The sequence below is a fragment of the Chlamydotis macqueenii genome, chromosome 2 (assembly GCF_036417535.1).
Source record: "Chlamydotis macqueenii isolate bChlMac1 chromosome 2, bChlMac1.mat, whole genome shotgun sequence".
Lineage (NCBI taxonomy): Eukaryota > Metazoa > Chordata > Aves > Otidiformes > Otididae > Chlamydotis > Chlamydotis macqueenii.
The window spans coordinates 68,729,522-68,751,525 of record NC_141557.1 but is presented as its reverse complement, the minus strand read 5'-3'; the positions used below and the strand labels follow the sequence as shown (position 1 = coordinate 68,751,525).

Sequence of the window (22,004 nt, the reverse complement as noted above, 5' to 3'; positions counted from 1 at the left end):
CGAGCCACAGCTTTTACTCTTACCAGACCTGGGACAATACCAACGCTTCAGAACAGTGGATTACATTATGGGCCATCGGAAACTGTTCGTTGGGGAATATTTTACCTATGAGCACGAAGAGTTTTGTGGGCCACTGGGTGCAATTGTATTCACAGCCAATATAAATGACTGCTTGAGGCCTGTACCAATGGGAATTTTGCCGGTTCTCTGTGAATCATGACCCACTTTTACTCTCTGAGATCAGGGACAGCTGGAAAAACAACTGATCCCTTCTTGCTTGGAACTCTATACATCTAAAGTCTCGCCTGGAATATCTATATATTTTTTTTCCTTAAGTACCCTTGCCATTAAAACATACTGATTAGAAAGCTTTTCACTTATGTCTCTAAGAACAATAGTGACAGCAAAATTTGAATAATTTACACCAGTATCAGAGAATTCTTTGTGGAGCAGGGAGCTAGTGGAAAAAGATAGAACTGAAGGCCGTGGAGAGCCTGTGCAAGCGAAGTCTTCTTTCTCTGCATACTTCAAGAAGGAAGGTTCAAGGGTGGTCCTACAGAAGGGCTGCATGATTGCTATTCCCAGGAATGATACAGTGCTGCTGGCCAAAACCTTGTGCCCTCCAGAAACTATGGATGAGATTTCATAACAACTCCACAGCTTCCCTGAGCTTCCTAGTTGTGAGGGGAGGACTTAAATAGTTGCCACTAAGATAACTACATCAATCAACTTGACAGAAATTCTTTTTTTTTTTTTCATTTTATTGATATAATGCTTTGCCTTCCTTCCAGAATTGGCCTAATCTGGACCTCAGCTTGGAGAATATTGAGTCTAGGGACTGGTATTGATTTTTCTCTCAATAGCTTATCCCTTGACTTCAAAGTCTGTCATAGAGCATCCCTGCGGGGCTAGAAAAAAGCCGTTCTGTTCCATGGCATTTCCAGCTTTCTAGATAAACATTGATCCCACTTACAGCTTTAAAGTGGAAATCTCCTTTGGTTGCTTCAATGATCTTATACGTATTGGTACAGAAAAGGTTCTTAACTCTGAACCATGGCTTTCTGATTATTACAGTGCCATGCTAATAATACTGAAAGCAAGCCTCCAAGTGCACTGTATAAATAAAGTAACAAATAAAAGCAGATGCAGGGATTAATATTAAACATATGGGAACACAGCCTCTGACAGCCTAACACACTGCCTCTTGAAATGCTGGGTCACTTTTCTTACCTCTTGAGGCTCTTGACATTGGGATGCTAACACCAGGAAAGATCTCTGCGCTTGGAAAGCAGCACGTACCATCTCTGCCTGTAACAAAAGGAGGAAAATAAATTAAACCTTAGCCTGTAACCTCCAATACCTCTTCTTGGCAGCTCAAAGTCAAGTGTGGCAGCTCAAATCTTTCTTGCTGCTTCTCATCTAAATCACAGCAACACTGACTGGAATAAATGTATTGCAGTACTGGCTCAGCTATAAATTTTTTTGAAGTCTAAGGTTAAGTTCCCTATCTTCTTCAGATAGGAAATAAAATGAGTTTACATGCAGTCTTTTGGTTATCATTTATAAGATTAGTCATAGGAAGACTTAATTTTAACACTTCAGAGTGCGTCTAGGAATTTTAATAGTGATGTTTATATTCGAGTGCATGATAACAACTTATTATTGCTGAGAATGGCAACCTGGAAACTTTCTGTTGAACTGTAACTTAGGCTGTAGTGATGTTTAAGAAGAGTTGAGCTTGGCATATTTGCTGAGGGACTATGCCATAATTCATTCCTCGCCTGTCCTTTACGAGCAGACTCTAAGATTAATGGCTATGAGAGACGGTGGCTGAAGATTTTTGGGCAATTTCCCCCCACAGAACTTTAGAATTTGGGTTAGAGCTGCGTCTGACAGCAAGACTACATGCAAACAGTGTGAATGGGAGGTAAATCTCTACACTTCCCAGTGTTCCCTACTGTTCAAATTTCTAGTCTTTTTTTGAACACTACACATTTTCTGCAAATTATGAATGATGTACATTGATTAGAGTCTAGTCACTATTTCAGTATCACCTATACCTCATCCAAGTGGATGAGTAGTGGCTAGGAGAAAGCATTATTGGTACAGAAAAGAACTATTCATGACTAGTATGTATTGCTAAATAAAAACCAAACCAAACCAACGCTGTTAAGTCAATCTAATATGAATAGGTACATTTATAATCACTTTGTGAAAGGGTGGGGAAGCTCATGCTGTTTTTCCTTGGGGTTTCTTCAATCTAAAAAGAAAACAAGGAAATTTTATATACAGGCCTATGTGGATGCAATTTAAAACATATAAAAGTCAGGAAATTTGAAGCTGTAGCAAAGTAAAACAGGCAAACTGTGTTTATCCATCTTAAAATGTGATAGCATGAATAAAACATAATCTGTTAGGATGAAAATCACTGCAAGGAAGATGGTAAGAGAGGCCCAACTTGGAAAGTATTTGGGGAGAAGGGGATGTTATGGTCTGACAGACTGAGATTTGGAAGAGGGTAATCATCTCTATAAATAGATAAAGAAATAAATAATAAGGGAAATTGTATGAGCATAGGAGACTTAAATTTTCCAGACACAGACATAAATACCATCAATAATAGCAAGGTTTAGATATTTTTAGACATTTCAGAAGAATGGCTTTTTGGTACAGAAATTCATAACGCAACAACATGTGTACTATTTTAAACTTAGGGTTTTTTGTGTGTGAGGAGGATCTTGCAGAACAGCTGACCAAAAACTAATGTTCAAGGAGAAAGTGATTATGAATGGATTCAGTTCTTCTTAAATTGAAAGATGGACAAAACCACATTTATAGCTAAGGCTTGGTGTTTTAAAATGTCAAACTTTTAGAAAAATCAGTGAATGAAGATGACTGGCCCGAGGAACTTAACAATTTGGACGCAGGAAAGGATGGATTTACATTAAGAATGGAAATAATCTATGCATGCTGGGCAGGAGGGAGAAATTGTAGGAAAGGGTCTAGAGTCTAGAGTCTGGAGTCTCTGAATGAATACATCACTAAAGCAAGATACTAAGAATAGATATAAAAGCCCCAAAGAGTGGTAAGAGGCCTTGATTATCACGGAGAACTTTTTTCAGGCATTATAAAATATAGAAGCAAAGGAATGATGGATAAAGGCCTTTTTGAACTGCACCTTGCACAGAAAAGTAAAACAAAGCCTTTTTTTTAGCTACTGGAACAATGAAGAAATAAAGCTATTAAGTGAGGCCATGGCAGTGACCCGAAGGGTAAGTTGGGCATGCCTACATTATTCTTGATGTATAGCTTACCTGTTGTTGAATAAATGCTTTTCTCCAGTTTCAAGGAAGCTGAGGTACATGAAGATATTGAAAGGATAGCTAAGGAGAATGATGATAAATCAACGGGAATGACATCATTTGAAAGGGAAGTCAAATATATGTAGCTTAGTGTGACAAAATCATTGGGTCCATATTGTCTTCATTCTAGAGTACTGAAGACACTGGCAGATGGAAGCACAAGTAGAAAAGATTTTAAATATATATATTTTGGAGATAGCACCAGATGACAGAAGTATGCCATGACAGATTCTGTAAATATGCCCAAGAAGAGGGGGGAAAAGTATGTCAAGTGATTTCATGGCTGTTAGTTTGACTTCAGCACCATGCACATTTATAACAGATTTGAAAATGAGTGATTAAAAACATATGAAAATTAAAATTGGGAGAAATTACAATGGGACTATCTGTGGTTAAAATCATTACTTTTGGGTATTGCTTAGAGTTTTCAGTTTCCTAGAGAAGGACAATGTGTCAGATCTAGCATATTTAGATATTATATAAAATCCTTATTGTGGTCCTCATAGGAAACTCATACATTAAATGGAAATTATGCAAATTAGTCTAAAACCTCTTAAGCTGGATAAGAAGCTGGATAAATGGAGACAACCATAGGGTATAATACAGGTGGTGTTACTTGAGAGGAGGAAAGTTCCTCGTTGTGTTTCTCAGGGATTAGTTTTAGGAACCATTAGCGTCTTAAGAGCAAGAATTAGGGGTGCACTCATAAAATTCGTGGGCAACACAAAGCTAGGATGTTTTAATGTTGTTGAACAGGACTCAGTCATCACTTGAGAAGAGTAAGACAACTTTGTTGGCACAGATAATATGAATAAGATAAAATTTAACAGTCCTCCTCCCTGCCCCTTTGAAACAACACATAATTTTAGGTGCAAACCGATTAATTTGAAGTGCTGAAGACTGGAAAATGCAAGTATAAAAGCCAGGAAGGTGGCTTTGCAAAAAGAGTGTATGCAACTGTACAATGGATGTGGCAAAATATTTTTAGTAGTGCTATAGAAGTGTTAGTACCATTGGAGAGGACCTCCTCTGGAATTCTGTGTAAAGCACTAGTCATCTGTGTTAAATAAAGATGAGCTTAAATCAAAATTAATGCAGAGAAAACCTATTTGGATGTTTAGAGCAATGAGTATCTGTCATACAAAGATAAATTTTAACAGTTTCACTTGTTTTGCTTAGCAACACAGTGGCTGAGGAATATGATGATCCTTTCTCATACAAAAATGTAAATATCAGAGAAGGAAGAAAATGGCAGTGTCAGCACAGGATCATAGGTTTGTAAACTGGGTCACGAGTAATCGGAGTCTCAAATTCAGAAGAAGATTTCCAGCTATCCAAAAAGTGAAATTCAGAAGGGATCTTCCAAATTCCTCCAAAGAACCAGCATTATTCCAAGACAGAACTTTAAATGTTGATCAAATAGATCATAAAACATGAGCAAAGTGCTCTTAGATATAGACATTTAAGACTGTTTTATGAGTTCTTGAATATATACTGAGCTGGTAGCATCAATGAGGTCTGAAAAATGTGTCCTACACTTTGCTTACACTGCATTAAATCCATGCTTTTGGGTTCCCACTAGTCACTTGTGGAGGCTCAGGACTTCTCCACTCAGAGTACAAAGTAACAACTATTTTCTTGTCTGATTTTTCACCTCTTTTTGCTAAAGCACTGGAATTTGGTCACAGCAGGAGACAGAGTGTTGGATGATGTACACTGATGTTCCTAAAAGACTGACATTCCTTGAGTATGCCTCATACATGTCCCTTGCTCGTCTGACCAATGTTAAAACTATTGCTGGATGTGGAATCAAGATGCACTTCTCCTCCAGACGTGTATTACTCTCTGATGTTTATTACTTCTCCTCCACTGCAGAGTGTGGCTAAGGCCACTTTCTCAAAATGTCTGGGAGCTGTCTAAGAAATCTGCTGTTGAGGGCACCCAAGCCATTGGTAACACTGTTTGAGATACCTCTGGTGCATTACAAGTGAGGCTTTTTGCATTTTCTTATTATCCTAAATTTATTATAGGATGTTGGAAACATTCAGTGGTCAGTGGACTAGATATTGATTCCAAGGCTTGTGATGCATGCCCAAGATTTATCCAACACGAAAAGCTTTTAGTTGTGTAGGGATGAGAGCACTCACATCTCTCACCTTCAAAGGGTCACGCTAACACAGTTTTTGCATTTTACAAGCAGAATTTTGTAAGACTTCTGCATGCAGTACTTCTTTCCATGCATCCCATCAAAATAACAGAAGAACTTCTTCTCATTAAGAATGCATCAGCTCAGTCTATCACCATTCCAATTCTTTCCTGTAGTCTTTGAAATGTGACGCTTCACTGCTACCTCCTTCTATTTATCAGACAGGCTGTGTAACTAAGCAGACAGCACTATTTTTAAGAGGGAGATGACTCTTTCATTAGACCTCTATATCCAGTGAAGACTAATGAGTGAAAATGGACCAGAGGGATTTTTCTGAACAACTTGTGTAGCTCAGCCAAAAGATTGCCACAAGAACAAATCAGCTGAAACTCTTTCGATTATTAATGAATGATAGTAATGAAGCCTGAGTGACAAAAATGTTAGGGAACCATGAGTAAATTTATCAGAGTAGACCAGAACACAAAGTTGCACACACCTATCTGCAGATAGAAGTGGGCATATTTTGGAGCAACAGATAATTGACATCTAAAAACTTTGGGTAATCTTTTTGTCATTCTTGGGATTATGCATGGACACAGCAATCATCGGATGGATCTCTCAGCTGAGGTGAATATTTTGAAGGAAGCAAGTTCCTCAAAGCATCAGCTACTTTGCTTTTAGCAGTTTGTTCTAGAGGCTGGAGGAGACAGTTGTGACTGTGCACCTGAATGCCAGGACTGCGTTGCGTTCCAGTCACGACCTCAGTTCACCCATCAGTAAAGTGCGGAATAAGGTGTCTTAATTCTTTACCTCAGATGTGTTTGATAGCCAACTTAGAGGACTGACATGGTTGTAAGCGCCAAAGTGTGACATATATGCAATGTCAGCCCAATTCCATGCCTGTTGAAATCTGTGGCTGACTACCGTGAGTGCCCTCTCTGTCGCCATCGCAGTAACAGCATAGACAGGCCTCTTTACAGTGAAGCCTGCAGAAGTTAATAGAAGAATCATACGTACTTAGAAATCGTATTTTTAATAGCAACTGGTTTAACTTTCTCTGTCAAAATACAATGCCAACTTTTTATATATCCCAGAAGACACTGCTTGAAAAGTTCCCAGAGGCTCTGTGAGAGATGTCTAACAGTGACAATGCTTCTTACATGTTTGAAGTAGAGTGAGTGTGGATTCCACCCAAGCTTGCACTGCTTCAGACTGCATAGACATAGATTCACTGAACCTGAAGCTTAAACTACCAGTTTGCTTTAGCAAAGTTCAGTTCTCCAGGGAAGATGTGATTTTAGGAGCTATCTCTTTCTCATTTTAAATGTTTTATTCGATCTAAGTTGTCCATCACTCTGGTATCCAAGCACTAATAAATATAAATACTATTTACATGACAACAGTTTGGCAAACTACAAGAAGAAACAGATACATACATTCAGATCTCAAGTTACAAGTAAATTCTGTCTTTGAAAAAAAACCCAAAACTAAATAGAAATAAGAGAAACAAAGGATTTCTTAATGAAATTTAGTCCAGAAAATTACCCTATTGACCTGATAATATTAAATTTGTCAAACATTATTATATTTAATAATGTATTTCCTCAGAGTCATAGCACTGAAAAGCATAATGTAAATATCAGAATCCACTGGGCTTCTGTTGTTAGTGAATAATACACATCTGCATATATATACATGCAAACATTAACAGCAATAATTTGCAAATCAAAATACAGATCTATGTACATTTTGGATTTCTAAAATATACCTAATGACTTTATTCTGAAACAAAATAGGAAAAGAATTGGGATGTAGTGCTCCAGAGTTCTAATCGTAGTTTCTGCAGAAATAATTTTGGGTCCTTTGGCTTTAGCAGAAGACACAATGACTGACAGCAAATGACAAGGAGAGATGGAGCTTCACTGTAATGAGCAAAGACCCCACTCTTCCTCTAAAAGGGACAGTACTGCCAGAGGAAGAGAAACAGTTTGTCTTTTACATTCTGCTTTCAAGAGCCTCTTCGAACTGGTGAAGTGGCTGGTGGCTTGAAGGGAGAAGCAAGAAATGGAAAAAGAATTAAGTTTAGATTAAGTATGGGGCTGCCATAGAAACTATCCAGGCCAGCTGAAGAGACAGTATTTATTTTGTACAGCTAATTGGCTGAGAGAGATTTTTTAAAAACTGGGCCAAATGCTGAAGAGTCAGTGGCAGTTTTCCAAACAGAGCACTTTATACTGGAAAAGGAAAAGGGAAGAAAAAAAAACCACCCTGTCACTTTTCTCTTACTGGTCCATGCAGAAAACAGGGTTGAAATTCTAGTAAAAATTGAAGTCAATGGGAGATTTGCCATTGATTTTGATGGAGCCAGACACCACTCCAGATATTTTCTTTTCTATTTTCAGACAGATACATTTGACTACCGCCAATCAGCTGTCCTCTACTAGCAGCTTTTTTTAGTGTTTTTCAGCCTCCATGGCTATGTCTATATTAGGGAATTTTTGCTAAAATTTCTCTGCATTACTACTGCCTGTCCAGTACCAATCTGAGGTTAAATCAGGGCTGATCTCTCTAGCTGTTTATATCTGCCAGTGCATTAAACACTGTATCATGTAACTGTGCACACTGCTAGCCAATATTACTTATTTGTTGTTTCAGAGTAGCATCTGTATCTAGGTTCATTAACTTTACCTTTTAGAAAGTTTGACTGTGACTTAAACCACTCAGAGCTCTTACAGCTCTTACCTCTGGTGGAGTTCAAACCATATTGGTCTTAAAGATCTTTCAGTGCTAATGACATAGGACAGAGGGATAGAATTGTTTGTAAATCGTTGTTCATCTATCTGCCATTTTATTTCTCAATATGAAACACGAACTGTACAGATGTACTGAAGTAAGGGGATATTTAAAGCCACAACAGTTGCTTTTATATTAATTACAAAATTATTGCCTTGGATAAAGAATATACAGGTTCTGCATCCTTTGCACCAAAAAATTTGCCCCAGTGTTTCAGAATTTCCTCTAAGCTCTTCCAGTTTTGACATGAAATGTTCTGATTGATCACAAGGGATTGTTAATTTCAAAACCTAATGAATACTATTTAAATGTCAGTTTTGTTAAATAATTAATTATTAATCTTGGTAGCAGAAGCAGTCAGTTATTTTGTTTGTCTGTGGCTGTTTCAAACAGATATAAATATTTGGCTGCAGGACCATTTTGGCTACTGATTACTACCAAGTGAAGCAGTACGAGATCATATTCTCCAAAAACATCTCTAATAACCTCCACCCACTAGAGAAGAAGAGCAAGTCCAGACCAAAGTTCTCGACTAACTGGTGCTCTCCTAAAGCTCAGGCTGCTTTTGTGTCTTCCAGATTCACAAGTTCTTCATTAATCTCTTACAACAGCCAAAAATCCGCAACTCCCTTGACCTCTGCTCATTTCAACTTTTACATGGACATGCCAAAACCAGATGTACGGACAGTTAGGGATTCCAGAAGACTCAGCATAGAAAAATACTGAGATTTGTGTGCAAAAATAAATAGTTCACAAATTACTGAAGTTATGGTCTATTTACAGACTAAGTGTTTCTCACTTTTCAATACCTTCCTTTCCTGAACAGCTCTGAAGATGTTCAAGAATTCAAGTTTGCTATTTACACTACAGACTGCTAACTTCTGCAAGGGGTCAGTCACCCACTGGAGATTTCAAAGCCACCTCATTGCACAGCATGCAGTCATGGATCTACATTTAAAGGATTCCACATCAGCAGAAGGAAAAGATGCTGTTGTGTATTGTATACGTTCTATTTATGGATGTCAGCAGACTAACAGAAGTTAGCAGTGACAGTGACATGGTTTAATCTATCCTAATGGACTCCTCAATATTCAGAAATCTGGCCATATTGATCATGCAATTCATACTGGATAAAAAGAGGCAATACACATTTGTGGCCACATTCTACCCTCATCACTCCTGACAGCACTCCCAGCTTATTTAAAACAACATTCAAACTGCGCATTGGTTTCCCTTGTGGCTTAATTCTCATTATTCACTGAACTCCTTTTTACTAGAAACTGACTGAAGAGCCAGATTCTGAGCTCATTGTTTGGTTTTTTTTGCTGACTACAATGAACAGCCTTCTCAGTTTTCAAGCCCAGCATTTCTATACACTCAAAACAGTTGCAACCACAAACTAGCAAAATAAAAGCAGGTCAGGGATGGGGAGGCAGGGTGAGCGAAAAGACTGTGCATGTGCTTTTCAGAAAGAATGAGACTGAAAATTAATAAAAGACGTGCTCATAGTCTGTAGCAACAAAAGACATCAGTCAAGCACAGGAGATGTGTCCCCCAAAACAGAAAAAAAGAAAATTAAAAAAGAACATTCATGGATATGTATTTCTCAGCTTGAAATAAATGGTTTTAATGTTACCACTCCAACTTGAAAAATTATAATTCTCTGCAAGAGAAATACGAACCATGAGCACTGATGCCATGCACTGAGAGTTTTCAGTTGCAAGAGATTCATGCTGAGGGCAAGAGCAGGGATACTGTCTCTCTGCTCCCATCTTGGTTTTCCTGCTGGATCAAGACAGTTTAATTTGCCAGCGGTTCACTGGAAATTACTGCTGTAAGAACCACAGACCTCACTGTTCCAAGGCTGAGTGCCTGAGATGACTGCCACCTCTGCCCTCCCAATCCTGGACTGCTTTGAATCAGAGAAAAAAGTAAAAACTCTGATTGCCTTATCAAGGCTTCCTCAGGGACCCTGGACCTGTGCCATCTCCACATCGCCAATCCTCCCTAATAAGTTTCTCCCTGCTTTACACTGGGAAGTGTCCTACGCCATGACTTTGCGACAGGCTCATGGAGACACTCTCACACTCTGTTTCTGGCTGTAAGTGCCGCTGGTCCACACCCTAAAGCTAGTTTATCATTTAGGTAGCTAATTTAGCCATGTAATTTTATCACCTTATGATTTTTGCTTAAGCTGACGCAGTGGTTTTCAACCTGTGAGTCACTTAGGCCTCTAGGTCTATACACTACTCCTCCCAGAAAACCACAAAGAAAACCAGGTTTCCTGTCAGTAGACTCAAGTTTGCACTTAAAGGGCTCCAATGAAAAATTTTTAGAGGATAGCAAAATTAGCATGAGCTAGAGCATATGATCAGTCCTGATTTAGACTTCAAATAGCTGAAAATATAATGTATGCCTTGATTAATTGCTCCAATCATTAATTAAATGAATTGGTAAAACATGGCCCTTAAATCTAGTCTGAACACTGGATATTATTCTGAATTGGGTCAGTTAAAGAGTCCTTCGCTATTGGAATTTTTTCATATGAGCAAGTTATCTTTTAACATTTCCTTGGGCAAACATGATGGGTTTCCTATTGCATATAAAGTTGCCCACTCAAATAATTCTGATCCCTTTTTTCTGGCATCTTTTGGAAATCAGCAAATCCCATTGTACTGGGTAATCACATACAGATATAATCTCTGCTTTTAGGAGCCAACGGTTTTAGAGCCTTACCCCCAAAAAATGGTCCCTGATCAACTGCACTACTTTGAAATCAACACAGCTACTTACGGGTTTAGTCAGGAACTACTCCATGTACAAAGAAGCCCCAAGAAGACAGGTTACGGAGACCTGTTGACAGCCTTGACCGTTTGTGCTTCTGATTTCTCATGTTTCTGACTGAGGGAATGCCATATGGAACGTTCTCATTATATATTACCACCACCACGACCCCTCCAAATTTACAGGTGCACATTTCTCGTGCCAGCAACACACAACTAAATGCCCAGTACTGGCCACCATGGCATGAATTTTTCAACAGAGTCTGTTTGACTTTTGCCTCTTCCTTGCCTTTTTAAATAAGAAGAAAAGCAATGTCAATGTCAGGAAACTAACAGCCTGATTCAGCTCCCATCAAAATTAATGGAAAAACTCCTCCTCTTTCAGGGAGTGGTGGTTTAGACTCGCAGTGGACAGGTTCTTCATGCTCAGGAGCCATCTTCATTCCCAACCAGTTGGCCTACAGTCAGACAGGTGGAACCACATCTGCACACCACTGCACCTGACCCAATAAACCCTGCTTGTTTTGAAAGCCAGATCTAATCCCTAGGCCATAAATAAAGTTGTCCTTTGGAACTGAGCTATCAAAAGTTGTAAAGCTCCTAAAAATGATACTTTTACTGGATTAGCCACTTGGCTACATTGTGTATACTGCATTTCCATCTTCCTTGTCACATAAAAGAGAACATTCTTTATTGCTTATGTTATGAAGTATCTTGTAGTACACATACAGGGGGAGCAATATAGCTGAATTAGCATTTCAACATCAACTTCAATATTGACAGATTTCCAAGGTTGCTTTTTTGGTTGATGATTATTTGTTGGGTTTTTTAAACTTTTGGTGGATAGCAGTACTGTTTTCTACACTTAATCTCTTTCGTTCAGCTGAATGTATTTTGTATGCTACTAAAAAATGTTTGTCTTTTTATTCTTTTTTATGTATTTTCTTTTTCCCAGTCCTGTGGTAGCTATTTGGTTTGATGTTTATTTCACGTAGCAGAAAATACCTATCAGAGAAATGCAAAGGCAGCCTGACAGCGAGCTTCTCTTTGGGCATGTTGACATCATCCTCCTCTCTGAGCTCCAATTCAACTTTCAACACAATGCCTAAAACCGCACAGCCTCTGGCCACAAAAGATGAACACGAGAGTACACTTGTGCATTCTGTTGCCCTGTAAGCAAATTGCCTTGTTAATGAGGAATCAGTCAAATAATGGGTTTGATAGTCTGTGTTTAGATTACGTAAGATAAAGCGCAAAAGTGGTTTTTGGTGTATCACAGACAGCAGCACATCCTGTTCAAAGTTCAGGGCTATGAAAGTCATTGACTAATTCGTCAACATATCTCACAAGAAAAGACAAGATACAGCTATTTAATGTTTTATAACTACTCTTTGGGAAAAAAATGAGGAAGCTAGGATTTTTTAACTTCAGTGATAGGCCAAACCAGAGCGGCACTTTGCAAAGCACATACATACCACATAAAAGATACCTCCTGCTTTTAGTTGTCTGTTGATATTCACATGGACTATGCCTGGGAGGAGGAGAGGAGAATGTCATTGCTTTCATGGAAGAGATAAGGAAAAGAAACTCTGTGGGCATGTGCATACAACCAATGTTTGTGGGGTGAACATTGCTTCCTTCGCTCATGATGGTAACAAATCTATGCACACACACAGAGAACCCCTGCAGATTGGATAACGTGCTGTGAGTTGCTGCTTCCTGCTATCTTGCTCGTGTAGTCATGCATGTAATGAATTGTATCTAAACTCTCTCCCAACAAGGAGAAAGCTAACCAACAGCCTTTTCATTTCTGAATGCTCCAAGTTGGTTGTCGGTCTGAACTCTGCATTTCAGCAGCTGGAAGTTGATGGAAGAGAGGAGGGAAAAGGCATCCATATTTCAATAGTTTTCCTTTCCAATCTAAATAGCTTGGATGAGAGAAGAGGGAACATAACGGAATCACTCAGACAATCTGTTCTTTCAACTGGTGGGGTTGGGAGGTTAAAAAGATTTTTACAAATAAACAATTTAAAAAAGGCAAGTATTAGTTTATGTGTTTGACAGGAAGGCTGTAATTCTGCTCTGCTCTGTACCACATAAAATACTAAAATATGGAAATTTTACGTTATCTGTCCTTGTCCTGTAGAACTAGTACATTCTCTTCTTATCATTTTGTCTCATCTGGTACATTGTTCAAACTCAAGCCAAAGTATTCCACCACTTGAGATATCACGTAAACAAAAACAATGTGAAGAAGTTCATAATAAATACATCATAAAAACCTACTTCTTGGCCTTCTAAAATCTTGCCTGCTTTGCTTTGACAGGGTGAAGAGCCCATCAAACCCACATGACCAGCTTCCTCAGTGGGACACAATCTGAAAATAGACTGTGTCTTCCACAGGCAGCTCTTTGTCATCTTCAGCACATTTTCTGCAGTATTGGATGTATCTGGGCTAACAGTGATGGGACTCATGTTTCTGCGATGCGGCCATCAGCCAATGCTATCCTATCCGCTGGGCATAAGAGAACTGCCTACACTGTAGACCCACAGTCTATTTTACACTGCTTTTGAATTTCCCTCATTCTGACAGAAGAATGGTTCAGTGCTGGCACACATGGTGAGTCAGTTTCAGGGCTGTTACAACCTGTAATAGTTGGTGACAGCCTCCAAGACACTTGTATGTCAGGCCAAAGACAGCTGGTTGGCAGCAGTCCTGGCCACATTCAGCCTTTCACTGACTTCATGTGCTCTACAGTTATGACATGAACAGCAGAAAGTGGTTTCATAAAATCTGTGCCTGTAGGGGACTTTGTATTTCATAGAAATATTCTTGTAATCACCATATATTTATCCACAGTGACAGGACAGGAAAAGGATCTCATCGTAGCCGTTTAGGATAATTTGATTTAAACAGACTAAGTAAAATCTCTAGCCATTCTCTCTGTCTGTCTTTTAAGAAGTGGTTAGTTTCTTTAACGCTATTGACCTCAGAGATCCACCACTGCATGTACTGTAATTTGTATGAGAAACATGCTGCTCTCAAGATTAAGTCCAAGCAGAACTACTCTTTGATAAAATAATCTTTGTAAAATCCACGGTGCTGCTGTATTTAACAGAGCCAGGAGCTAGCTATTATTTCTCTTTCTTATTTCCTTCTCTTTCAATAGACTACCTAGAGTACAGCACACTGAAAAAATAGGAATGGGGCTCCCCAACAGATATTAGTTACGTCTGTATTCTTCCTTTCGCCAGAAACACAAACCACACGATCCTTACAGCAATCAGCATAAAACACATCACGTTAAATCCCTCATTTCTTTAGCATAATATGAAGTCTCTCTTTCTCTCATATTACCATTCTGGTCAGTCAGGTATGTGGGGTTTTTTCTAGGCAACAGGTGTTTTTTGAAATAAAATACAACCTTCCCTTCAGCTCATTATGTGAAAGAGACAGCAGCTGCAAGTATAATGCTGAGGACACATGGTCTGTAAGACACTCAGAAGAAAAATACTCCTTGTTTCACTTGTTAAGGTAAAGCGCAGATGTTGCTTCAGTGATAAGCATGAGCATAAGGCAACCACAGTCTGCTTCATGTTGTAAATTCAGAATCTAAGATTTCAGAATATTTAATAGGCTGCAATCAGAATCACCGGTTTCTTTATGTAAGGGAAAGTTGTTTATGTCTAATCTCATAGTCCTAACAAATACTCCTTATCACAGCTTGCATTACACTATCATCAACAATATGCTAGGAACTATCCACAGACTTGGCAGATAAATTATTAATAATCTTTTATATGGACTCAATTATGAGTATCAAACAGTGACAAATGCATAAATTAATACATTTATTGATTCAAACATTTACAGATAGTGGAAATTAAAAGGTTTTAGTCATTTAGAATGTTAAATACAACTTTTTTTCCCTGCTTAGTGTCGGTAGTAAGGCTATTTCTGTATCTTTCAGATCTAGTCCATTGAGAAATCAACTGCAACATAAACATGCTGTCTAATGAATGTAATGACCAAAGCTGAAACAGATCCTTTCCAGCTAGCAATTCTCTGCTCAGCTAGGTGGATAATTCTCCCCAGTTTATTAATTTTTCCCTGATTTCTTTTAAGAACAAAGTATACATATAGTAGTTTATACTCTAAACTGCTAAGGTGAAAAGGCATTTTCAAATAAAAAGGAAGTGCAGCATTTCCTTAGAAACAGAAAGATCCTCTAGAAACGCCCAGTCTCCTTACTCTCTCCAGTTTTCTAGGCCTAACTAGGTCAGAAATTCTACCCTACCAACAAGAACATGTAACACTACAGAGAAAACACAGTTCATTGAATAATCCCAGAGCTCTTGCTCTGTGAGTAGACTAGTTGCTTTGGCTGTCTTGCAAAATATTTATGCTGGCCATGCAGCATAAATCCCAGTAGCTTGTAGGATTGTGTGTTTTGCTGGCTACAGTGTTTGTTATGTAGACTAGCAACTGCAATGAATTGGGAAAAGTACACACAGAGAAAGGCTTGATGGCATGGATCTACTAGGAAAAGTCAAAAGCTTCACACTCCTTCAGATCCAGCTCAAACTGACCCTGGCTTTTTTTGTGTGTGGTTATTTTGCAAAATCTATATTGGTAAGCTGTTGCTAAGATGTGTCCATCCTTTGTCACTCTATCACCACCAGTTTTACAGAAGGCAGGCTTAAAAAATAAAATTAAACAAACAAGCTCTGATCACAAGATATTATAAGGTTACAAAGTAATTTAATCATTAAAATGATAGCATAGTATTTCCTTGCTATGACATATGTGGTAAAAAGGGTCATTTAAATGTCTGACATACTCATGTTATTCCAAATGAAACAGATGTGAGTAATAAAAACAAACAATCAAAAGAACAAAATCTGTACATTAATTGAAATGATGATACACATGCTTAGAAGACAACCACAAGAAGTCATCACTGCTTGGACCCATCTATTGTTTGCTGCTCATTTGTTGACTCCTGGAGTTCTCAACTGTGTTTCTGTCCTGCAAAGGGCTTAGCAGCCAACTGGACAATTCAAATTCCTTGTGACTGAGAATATTTATGTATTTTGCATACTATGGTCTTCAACTTTTGGTCTTGTAGAAGAGGAGCAGTCTCTTCTTATAAATCCCTACAGCCTTTTGCCCTTCCTGAACCAACTATCCTCAGAGTGTTACGCCAGGTTATTACTACTACAAGAACTCATAATTCACAGTACGGCTATCAAGATTCTCCTCTACTCAGCTATCAAGGCTGATCACACAGATCCCAAGACCTGTATGCATATATCATGGGGAGAAAATTTGAGCAAATACTCACATGTGTCTTCACATCTCCTTCAAGAATCTTGCTGTACCTGAGAAACTCAGCAACACTTCCATTCAGCAGCCTATCAAAGGCTTCAACATATGGTGCTATGCCTATAGAAGAAGAGCATTCCATCATAATGGGTTCATAAAGTACATGATGGGTAGGACATTCCTTTGTAGCAGATGGAGGAGAAATACCATAGAAACAGGGGAAATTGCTGTGACTTAATTTCTGCTGTACTCATTGATTTGTGAAATCAGTGAAAAAGGGTGTATAATGGTTTTTTTCTAGCTAGAAGGAAAAAAAAAGTGTTCTTGGTAGAACTTGGCTAGGAACGTGAAGATAATTTACTCTGTATAATGTAGTAGGAAGCCTCTTTTGTCTTAAAATAACAGGTGCTAAAATAAACATTTCTCAGCCCTTCAAAGACCTAGTAGCCTGATAAGCATGATTGTCTTCACAAAGATCTACTGTTGTACATAAAGCAAATATTAACCCCTAAAAAGAGTCTGCACTGTACTGAAAAACTATTTTTATACCACCGACCCATTCCTGAAGATCTTTGTATTGTTTGGTGGCTCTTGATAGCAAGCAATTAAATTTTCTGTAAGATAAAGTCTTTAGAATCTGTTGACAGTGGATTTATGCAGTGAGATGTGGCTTTGTAATCTCCTGATTTTGTTGTCTGACCTTGCAAAAGTGTCACTGGATAAAGAACGCTCAAACAAGTCTTGCAGATAACACACATCCCGTTGACTACATATACGCTATACATTCTAACAGAGGAATAAAAAATGCTGTTTTCTATATGGTATACAGAGCAGTTTCCCAATAAAGTAGACAATCGGAAAATGCAGATGAGACTCAGTTTCTTATGCACTTGGCTTCTAAATGGCTTTATGTGGTACCTTTTAAGAAAGCAAAACTAATCTTTCCTTGGATGCTTTCCAGCCCTCTCTTTACTCCCTGACATATCCTCATGTCTATTCTATGCCTCAGAACCTCTGCCAGGTCCAGCATGAGCGACGCACATGTGAATTTATGGCATCTGTAGGATCTGAGAGACCAAGGTTAAAATTCTTCCCAGCCTCTCTCCCTCATTAATGAAGCCTGAAGATTGCTCTGAAGAGGTACCAGGCTTTCCCCAGAGAGTTTGCTTTAACCTTTTGGCACTATATGACAATTGTGTCCAAATTCATAATCTTGAAAGCCCTCTTTATTCCACAAGAGTCATCTGGCTCCTTGACAGAAAAAAAAAAAAAGAAGAAAGACTCTGGCAATGAGAGTTTGCAATGGCCTGTGTGAAAAAAAAATGTAGTTAGGCAGCTAGGTGGGATTTCAAGGCTCCTTTTGTTCTCTCGATGTCACTCACCTTTAATTCTGAGGAATTTCTGGGCTTTCTTCCATATTAAGTGTTTGTGTGTAAACCCTCAAATGAGCCAGTGTACAAAAGGTTTTAGTTGTGGAGATGCTTTCCAAAGCCCATTTATATTTTGTCACAATCTGTGTATGTCTCCAAGAGAGTCATTGTAACCTTTTACTTTAGAGCAGAGTTTTAAATACCAGTTCACCAAATGGCAATTGTCCTATGCAAAACTAGAAAGCAGCTACGCTATTTTTTACTATTCAATACAGCTAACTCCCAGGAGCATTTACTAGAATATGCTGTGGGCTGTGCAGAGCAATTGAATGATTTGTTTGCAATCCTGCTGTTGTAATGCCATTTAGGAAAACAGTAAAGGTACGGTTCTCCCATCCTCCTCGTTATTTTGTTGTTTCTGAAAAAGTATTAATTGAAAAGTCAATGTTATTTGTTGTAATAATTTTAATTATGGAATGGTCTTTTAGGGCAGGGGGTCATGGCAGAAGAAAGTAATATATCTCCGATTCCACTAGTGACTTAAAAAAGGTTGCACTCTGGCTGAGTGTCACTTTTAAAGGAGAAAAAGAAAAAGAGACCTGTTCTGTAAGACTGTCGATTCTGCACCTGCTGTGGAGGTTATGTGAACCTCTACAGCAGCACAGTAACACAGGCATAAAGAATGATGTTTGTGGCACTGTATGTGTATCACTTGCCCAAACTGAAGAATTGGTAGTCTTTCTTAACTGCATCAGCAAAAACTAATTCCTGAGACCCTGTGTGAGAACAGCTCTGCCTGGAGACGTGGTGCAGGCTGGCAAGTGCCTCATGGTGCTGCTCATCACAGCTTCTTACTGCATTCTCCCAGTGTGTGTGTTTTATAATCTCACTCCAAAAAGATTTGTCAGTTGGTTTCTTCTAGGGATCTGCTGGGGTGGTAAGGCTCTGCTTCCCTGCGGAGCAAATCTGTTCACCTGCCTGAGCTCTTACGTTAGGCCAAGGATATAGCCATTTTCATGGAAGTATCTCACAAGGTAAGCTCATCTCCTCTTCTGAAAGCAGCCCTGGTTCTCCAATAATGAGCTCTGGATTAGTGCAGAGATTCACCTAAATGGATTCATTATAGGATTGAAGCCTGGAATTTTTGAAAATTTAGATTTCCTAGTAGTGATTGATTTATTTGTCAGTTTGTACATGGATTGTTTTTCTCCATGACTTTGCTACAGTTTACTAGCTGTCTATGTTTCCTCTGGACTGTACATATTTTATTACTGAAGCTTACTCTGACAGGCTAACTCATCTGCTATGGAAGCCTGCTGCAAGATGCTCCCACCCTGCCACAGAAACACGCTGCTTTCAGTCAGCTGCTCCACAGCAGCTGCCAGTGGGTAGGCCCACGGCACACATGACTGCTGGGAAGGTCCCTCACATGTGTTGTTGGGTAAGGGCTGGCATATGGGGACAATAAAGCAGCTGACATAGACTTTCTTTGTAAACTTTCTGCTTGTTCTGCAGCTTCTGTACAGCAACCGAGTCCATGCTGGGATGTGCTCTTCTCTGGAGAACGCAGGAAAGGGCCAAGGAATACAGAAAGCAAAGGACATGAAGCTAATAAAGGGATATACGTTGTGGTTCTGGGCGAAAAAAACAAGCTCTGGAGAAAGAAAAGGGCACCTCTATTCAATTAACATTAGAACGGCCACATTTATAAGGTTATTTACCCTGTAAAATTCAGGAACAACAGAAAAATAAAAGAATGAAAAAATATGATTTGGTGATACCATGTGACTAAATTAAGATAGACTCTTAGGTGTATTCTCCAATGTAGTGCTTTGGAGATCCACTTGAGAAGGGAGAGCTGAAGAGATAACAATGTAAGGCCACAGATCTGTGGCAGCTTTTAGTGAGCAAATCCTTGTGAACAAACTCATATTTGATTACGGATATTAAACAATTAAATGAAATAGGTCTGCACTGTGAAGTTCAGAGAGTTGTCAAATAAACTCAATATTTATATTGCTGATTTCTTTAGGAATATTTATGCTGTAAATTTTGGAGATGTCTCATTTCATCTGCTAAGTGGGCTCAACCAGACATTTTCACCTGGTGAGTTATCTACAACAATATAAATGCTAAGATGGAAAGAGTGATAAAGCTTGAAATATGAATAGTATATTTAAGAGACTACTCAAATCCTGAATTTTCTAGACTATATTAATTTAGAATTATGCATATGACTAAGCGCATCACATGACATTTCTAAATTAATTTTTAAAAATACTACTTTCTTTTGATACAGAATTCATAAGGGATAGGATCGCACTCCTCCTTAGAAGACAAACATGTGCGCTACTTGCAATTTTTCAGTAACAGAGAGATGGTACTTCAAAAAAACAGACTTACTTCCATTGACTCCATTGATGGCATCACACTCCATTCCGCCAGATCTGTGTGAATCTGAAAATAATGATTCAAGTCGAGTCACTGCTTTCTCCAGTCTCTCCATCAAATCATGAGTCTCTGCCATTCTGAAAAAAATCATTACGTGTAGAAACAGTGTTAGACTTCTCTGAGTAAAGCCCATGGTTTACTTCATGTTACAGTTCTGTTCACCTTGTGGCTGTATCTTTTACCAGCATTTATGGTAAAACTCGTATTTTTAAAGTATTGTCTTTTTGGACAGCAGTTGCAGTGAAGCAGCTGACATACAGTAACTTGCTTCTTTGTCAACAGGGAATACGATCAGTACACAGCTCTGGTTTTTCATTGCAAACAGCAGATTCAGACTACAGCTATCATAGCTTTGGACAGTCTGTATGTGGACAATTTATGACAAATACATGTGTATGCTCTCAATCAGATACTGAAATGACTGAAATATTTATAAACGGAATTAGTAAAAACTTATGCCTACAATGATTTGCATCAGCCATTTAGAGAGGCAAAAATACAGACCCAGTTAATACCTGACTGAAAGCCAGACTGTAAATGTATACCTCCCGATTTCTGAAAAAGTACATTCTGAAATTTGCCTCGGTCTTTTACGCTTTGTCATAAGAATCAGCCACTCTGTTGAAGGCTACACAAGAAGCCAAGAAGGTCTTCTGTTTATTCTTCTGATATTATTTCTCATCACTTCTTTTTTTCTTTTTCCTATGAAAGTACTTGATGTGAATCAGTGTTTTCCAAGCTTTTTAAATCAAGCACTTATTAACCTTTGGAAATAAAAAAAATCCCGGGGCCTGCCTGTGCAGTACTGCTACAATGCTTTTGATTTAAAATGAAATAGAAATTAAGTTACATTTTTAACAACTCACACATCACTTTCTGTCCCCGCAATGTCATTATCTGCTTTCTTACATGTGAGGAAGTGTAGGCATTGACATTTTTGAATACTGGCCAATGTCTCAGGAAACACGGTGCTAAACACACCTCAGACTGGGAAACGGTTATACAAGCAAAGACTAAGCCATGTTTAAATCCCCTATCACTTAATATAATAAGTTTAATGTACATGTTCTTCACTTAAGCTTGTGAGTGGTTTATTCTGCTAAGTGACCTGCAGTAAGGAGAAGGGGTGAGCTACGCTCTTGATGAACACGATCCTTGTGAACAGTTCCAGCTCAGCTCCCACACTGGGCTGCATCCCCTGCTCAGCACTGGGTTGTGCAGAAGTAGGGGCAAGAGGGGGACCGGCTACAAACCTGAGGCATACCTGGAATATAGGTGTAAATGCATTAGTTCCTAATGAAGAGCCGTCTAAAAGTGCTAGTATTTTGGAAATAGCAAAGCATAACAGTAGATGTCAATAAACTGTGCAATACTATGCAACACTAGCAACCAAAACACACAATGCTATTTCAGTGTCCTCATACCCAGTGGAGAATGCCTAGATGTTCTAATTAAAAAGTAAAGTAACATGGAAAGAAGGGGTTTGATTTACAAATTAGTAAAAATATTTCTTATGAATAAAAAGAATAATAATAGTATTTTTACTTTAAAAATCTAACTGCGAGAGAAGATAAGCTACTAGGTCTGTGGAAACACACGCAGAGCTCTTGTGCTGAGTCATGCTGCCTGTCAAATGAGGTGGGACCTTCAGACTTTACCCTATAAATATAATGAGGTTTGTGTTTGACCTAAAAGTGAAGTAGAAGATTTTACAGTGAGAAACCCTTGGGAGAACCATTCTCATGAGAAAGTTTTGTCTGGAGTTTATGGGTT

The 22,004-nt window shown here is 38.6% G+C and overlaps 1 protein-coding gene across 5 annotated transcripts in view; it reads right to left on the bottom strand.

Annotated features, from left to right (window-relative positions):
* CAP2 (cyclase associated actin cytoskeleton regulatory protein 2) overlaps positions 1 to 22,004 on the bottom strand; it is a 69,291-nt gene that overhangs the window by 37,465 nt on the left and 9,822 nt on the right. For all 5 annotated transcript variants that reach the window (XM_086740189.1, XM_086740191.1, XM_086740188.1 and 2 more), the window contains 3 exons: positions 20,184 to 20,308; positions 16,430 to 16,530; positions 1,231 to 1,308 (listed from right to left, as the gene is read on the bottom strand). In XM_086740189.1, the coding sequence (XP_086596315.1) occupies positions 1,231 to 1,308; positions 16,430 to 16,530; positions 20,184 to 20,307 (303 nt within the window). In that variant the 5' untranslated portion in view covers position 20,308. The remainder of the gene's footprint in view (positions 1 to 1,230; positions 1,309 to 16,429; positions 16,531 to 20,183; positions 20,309 to 22,004) is intronic.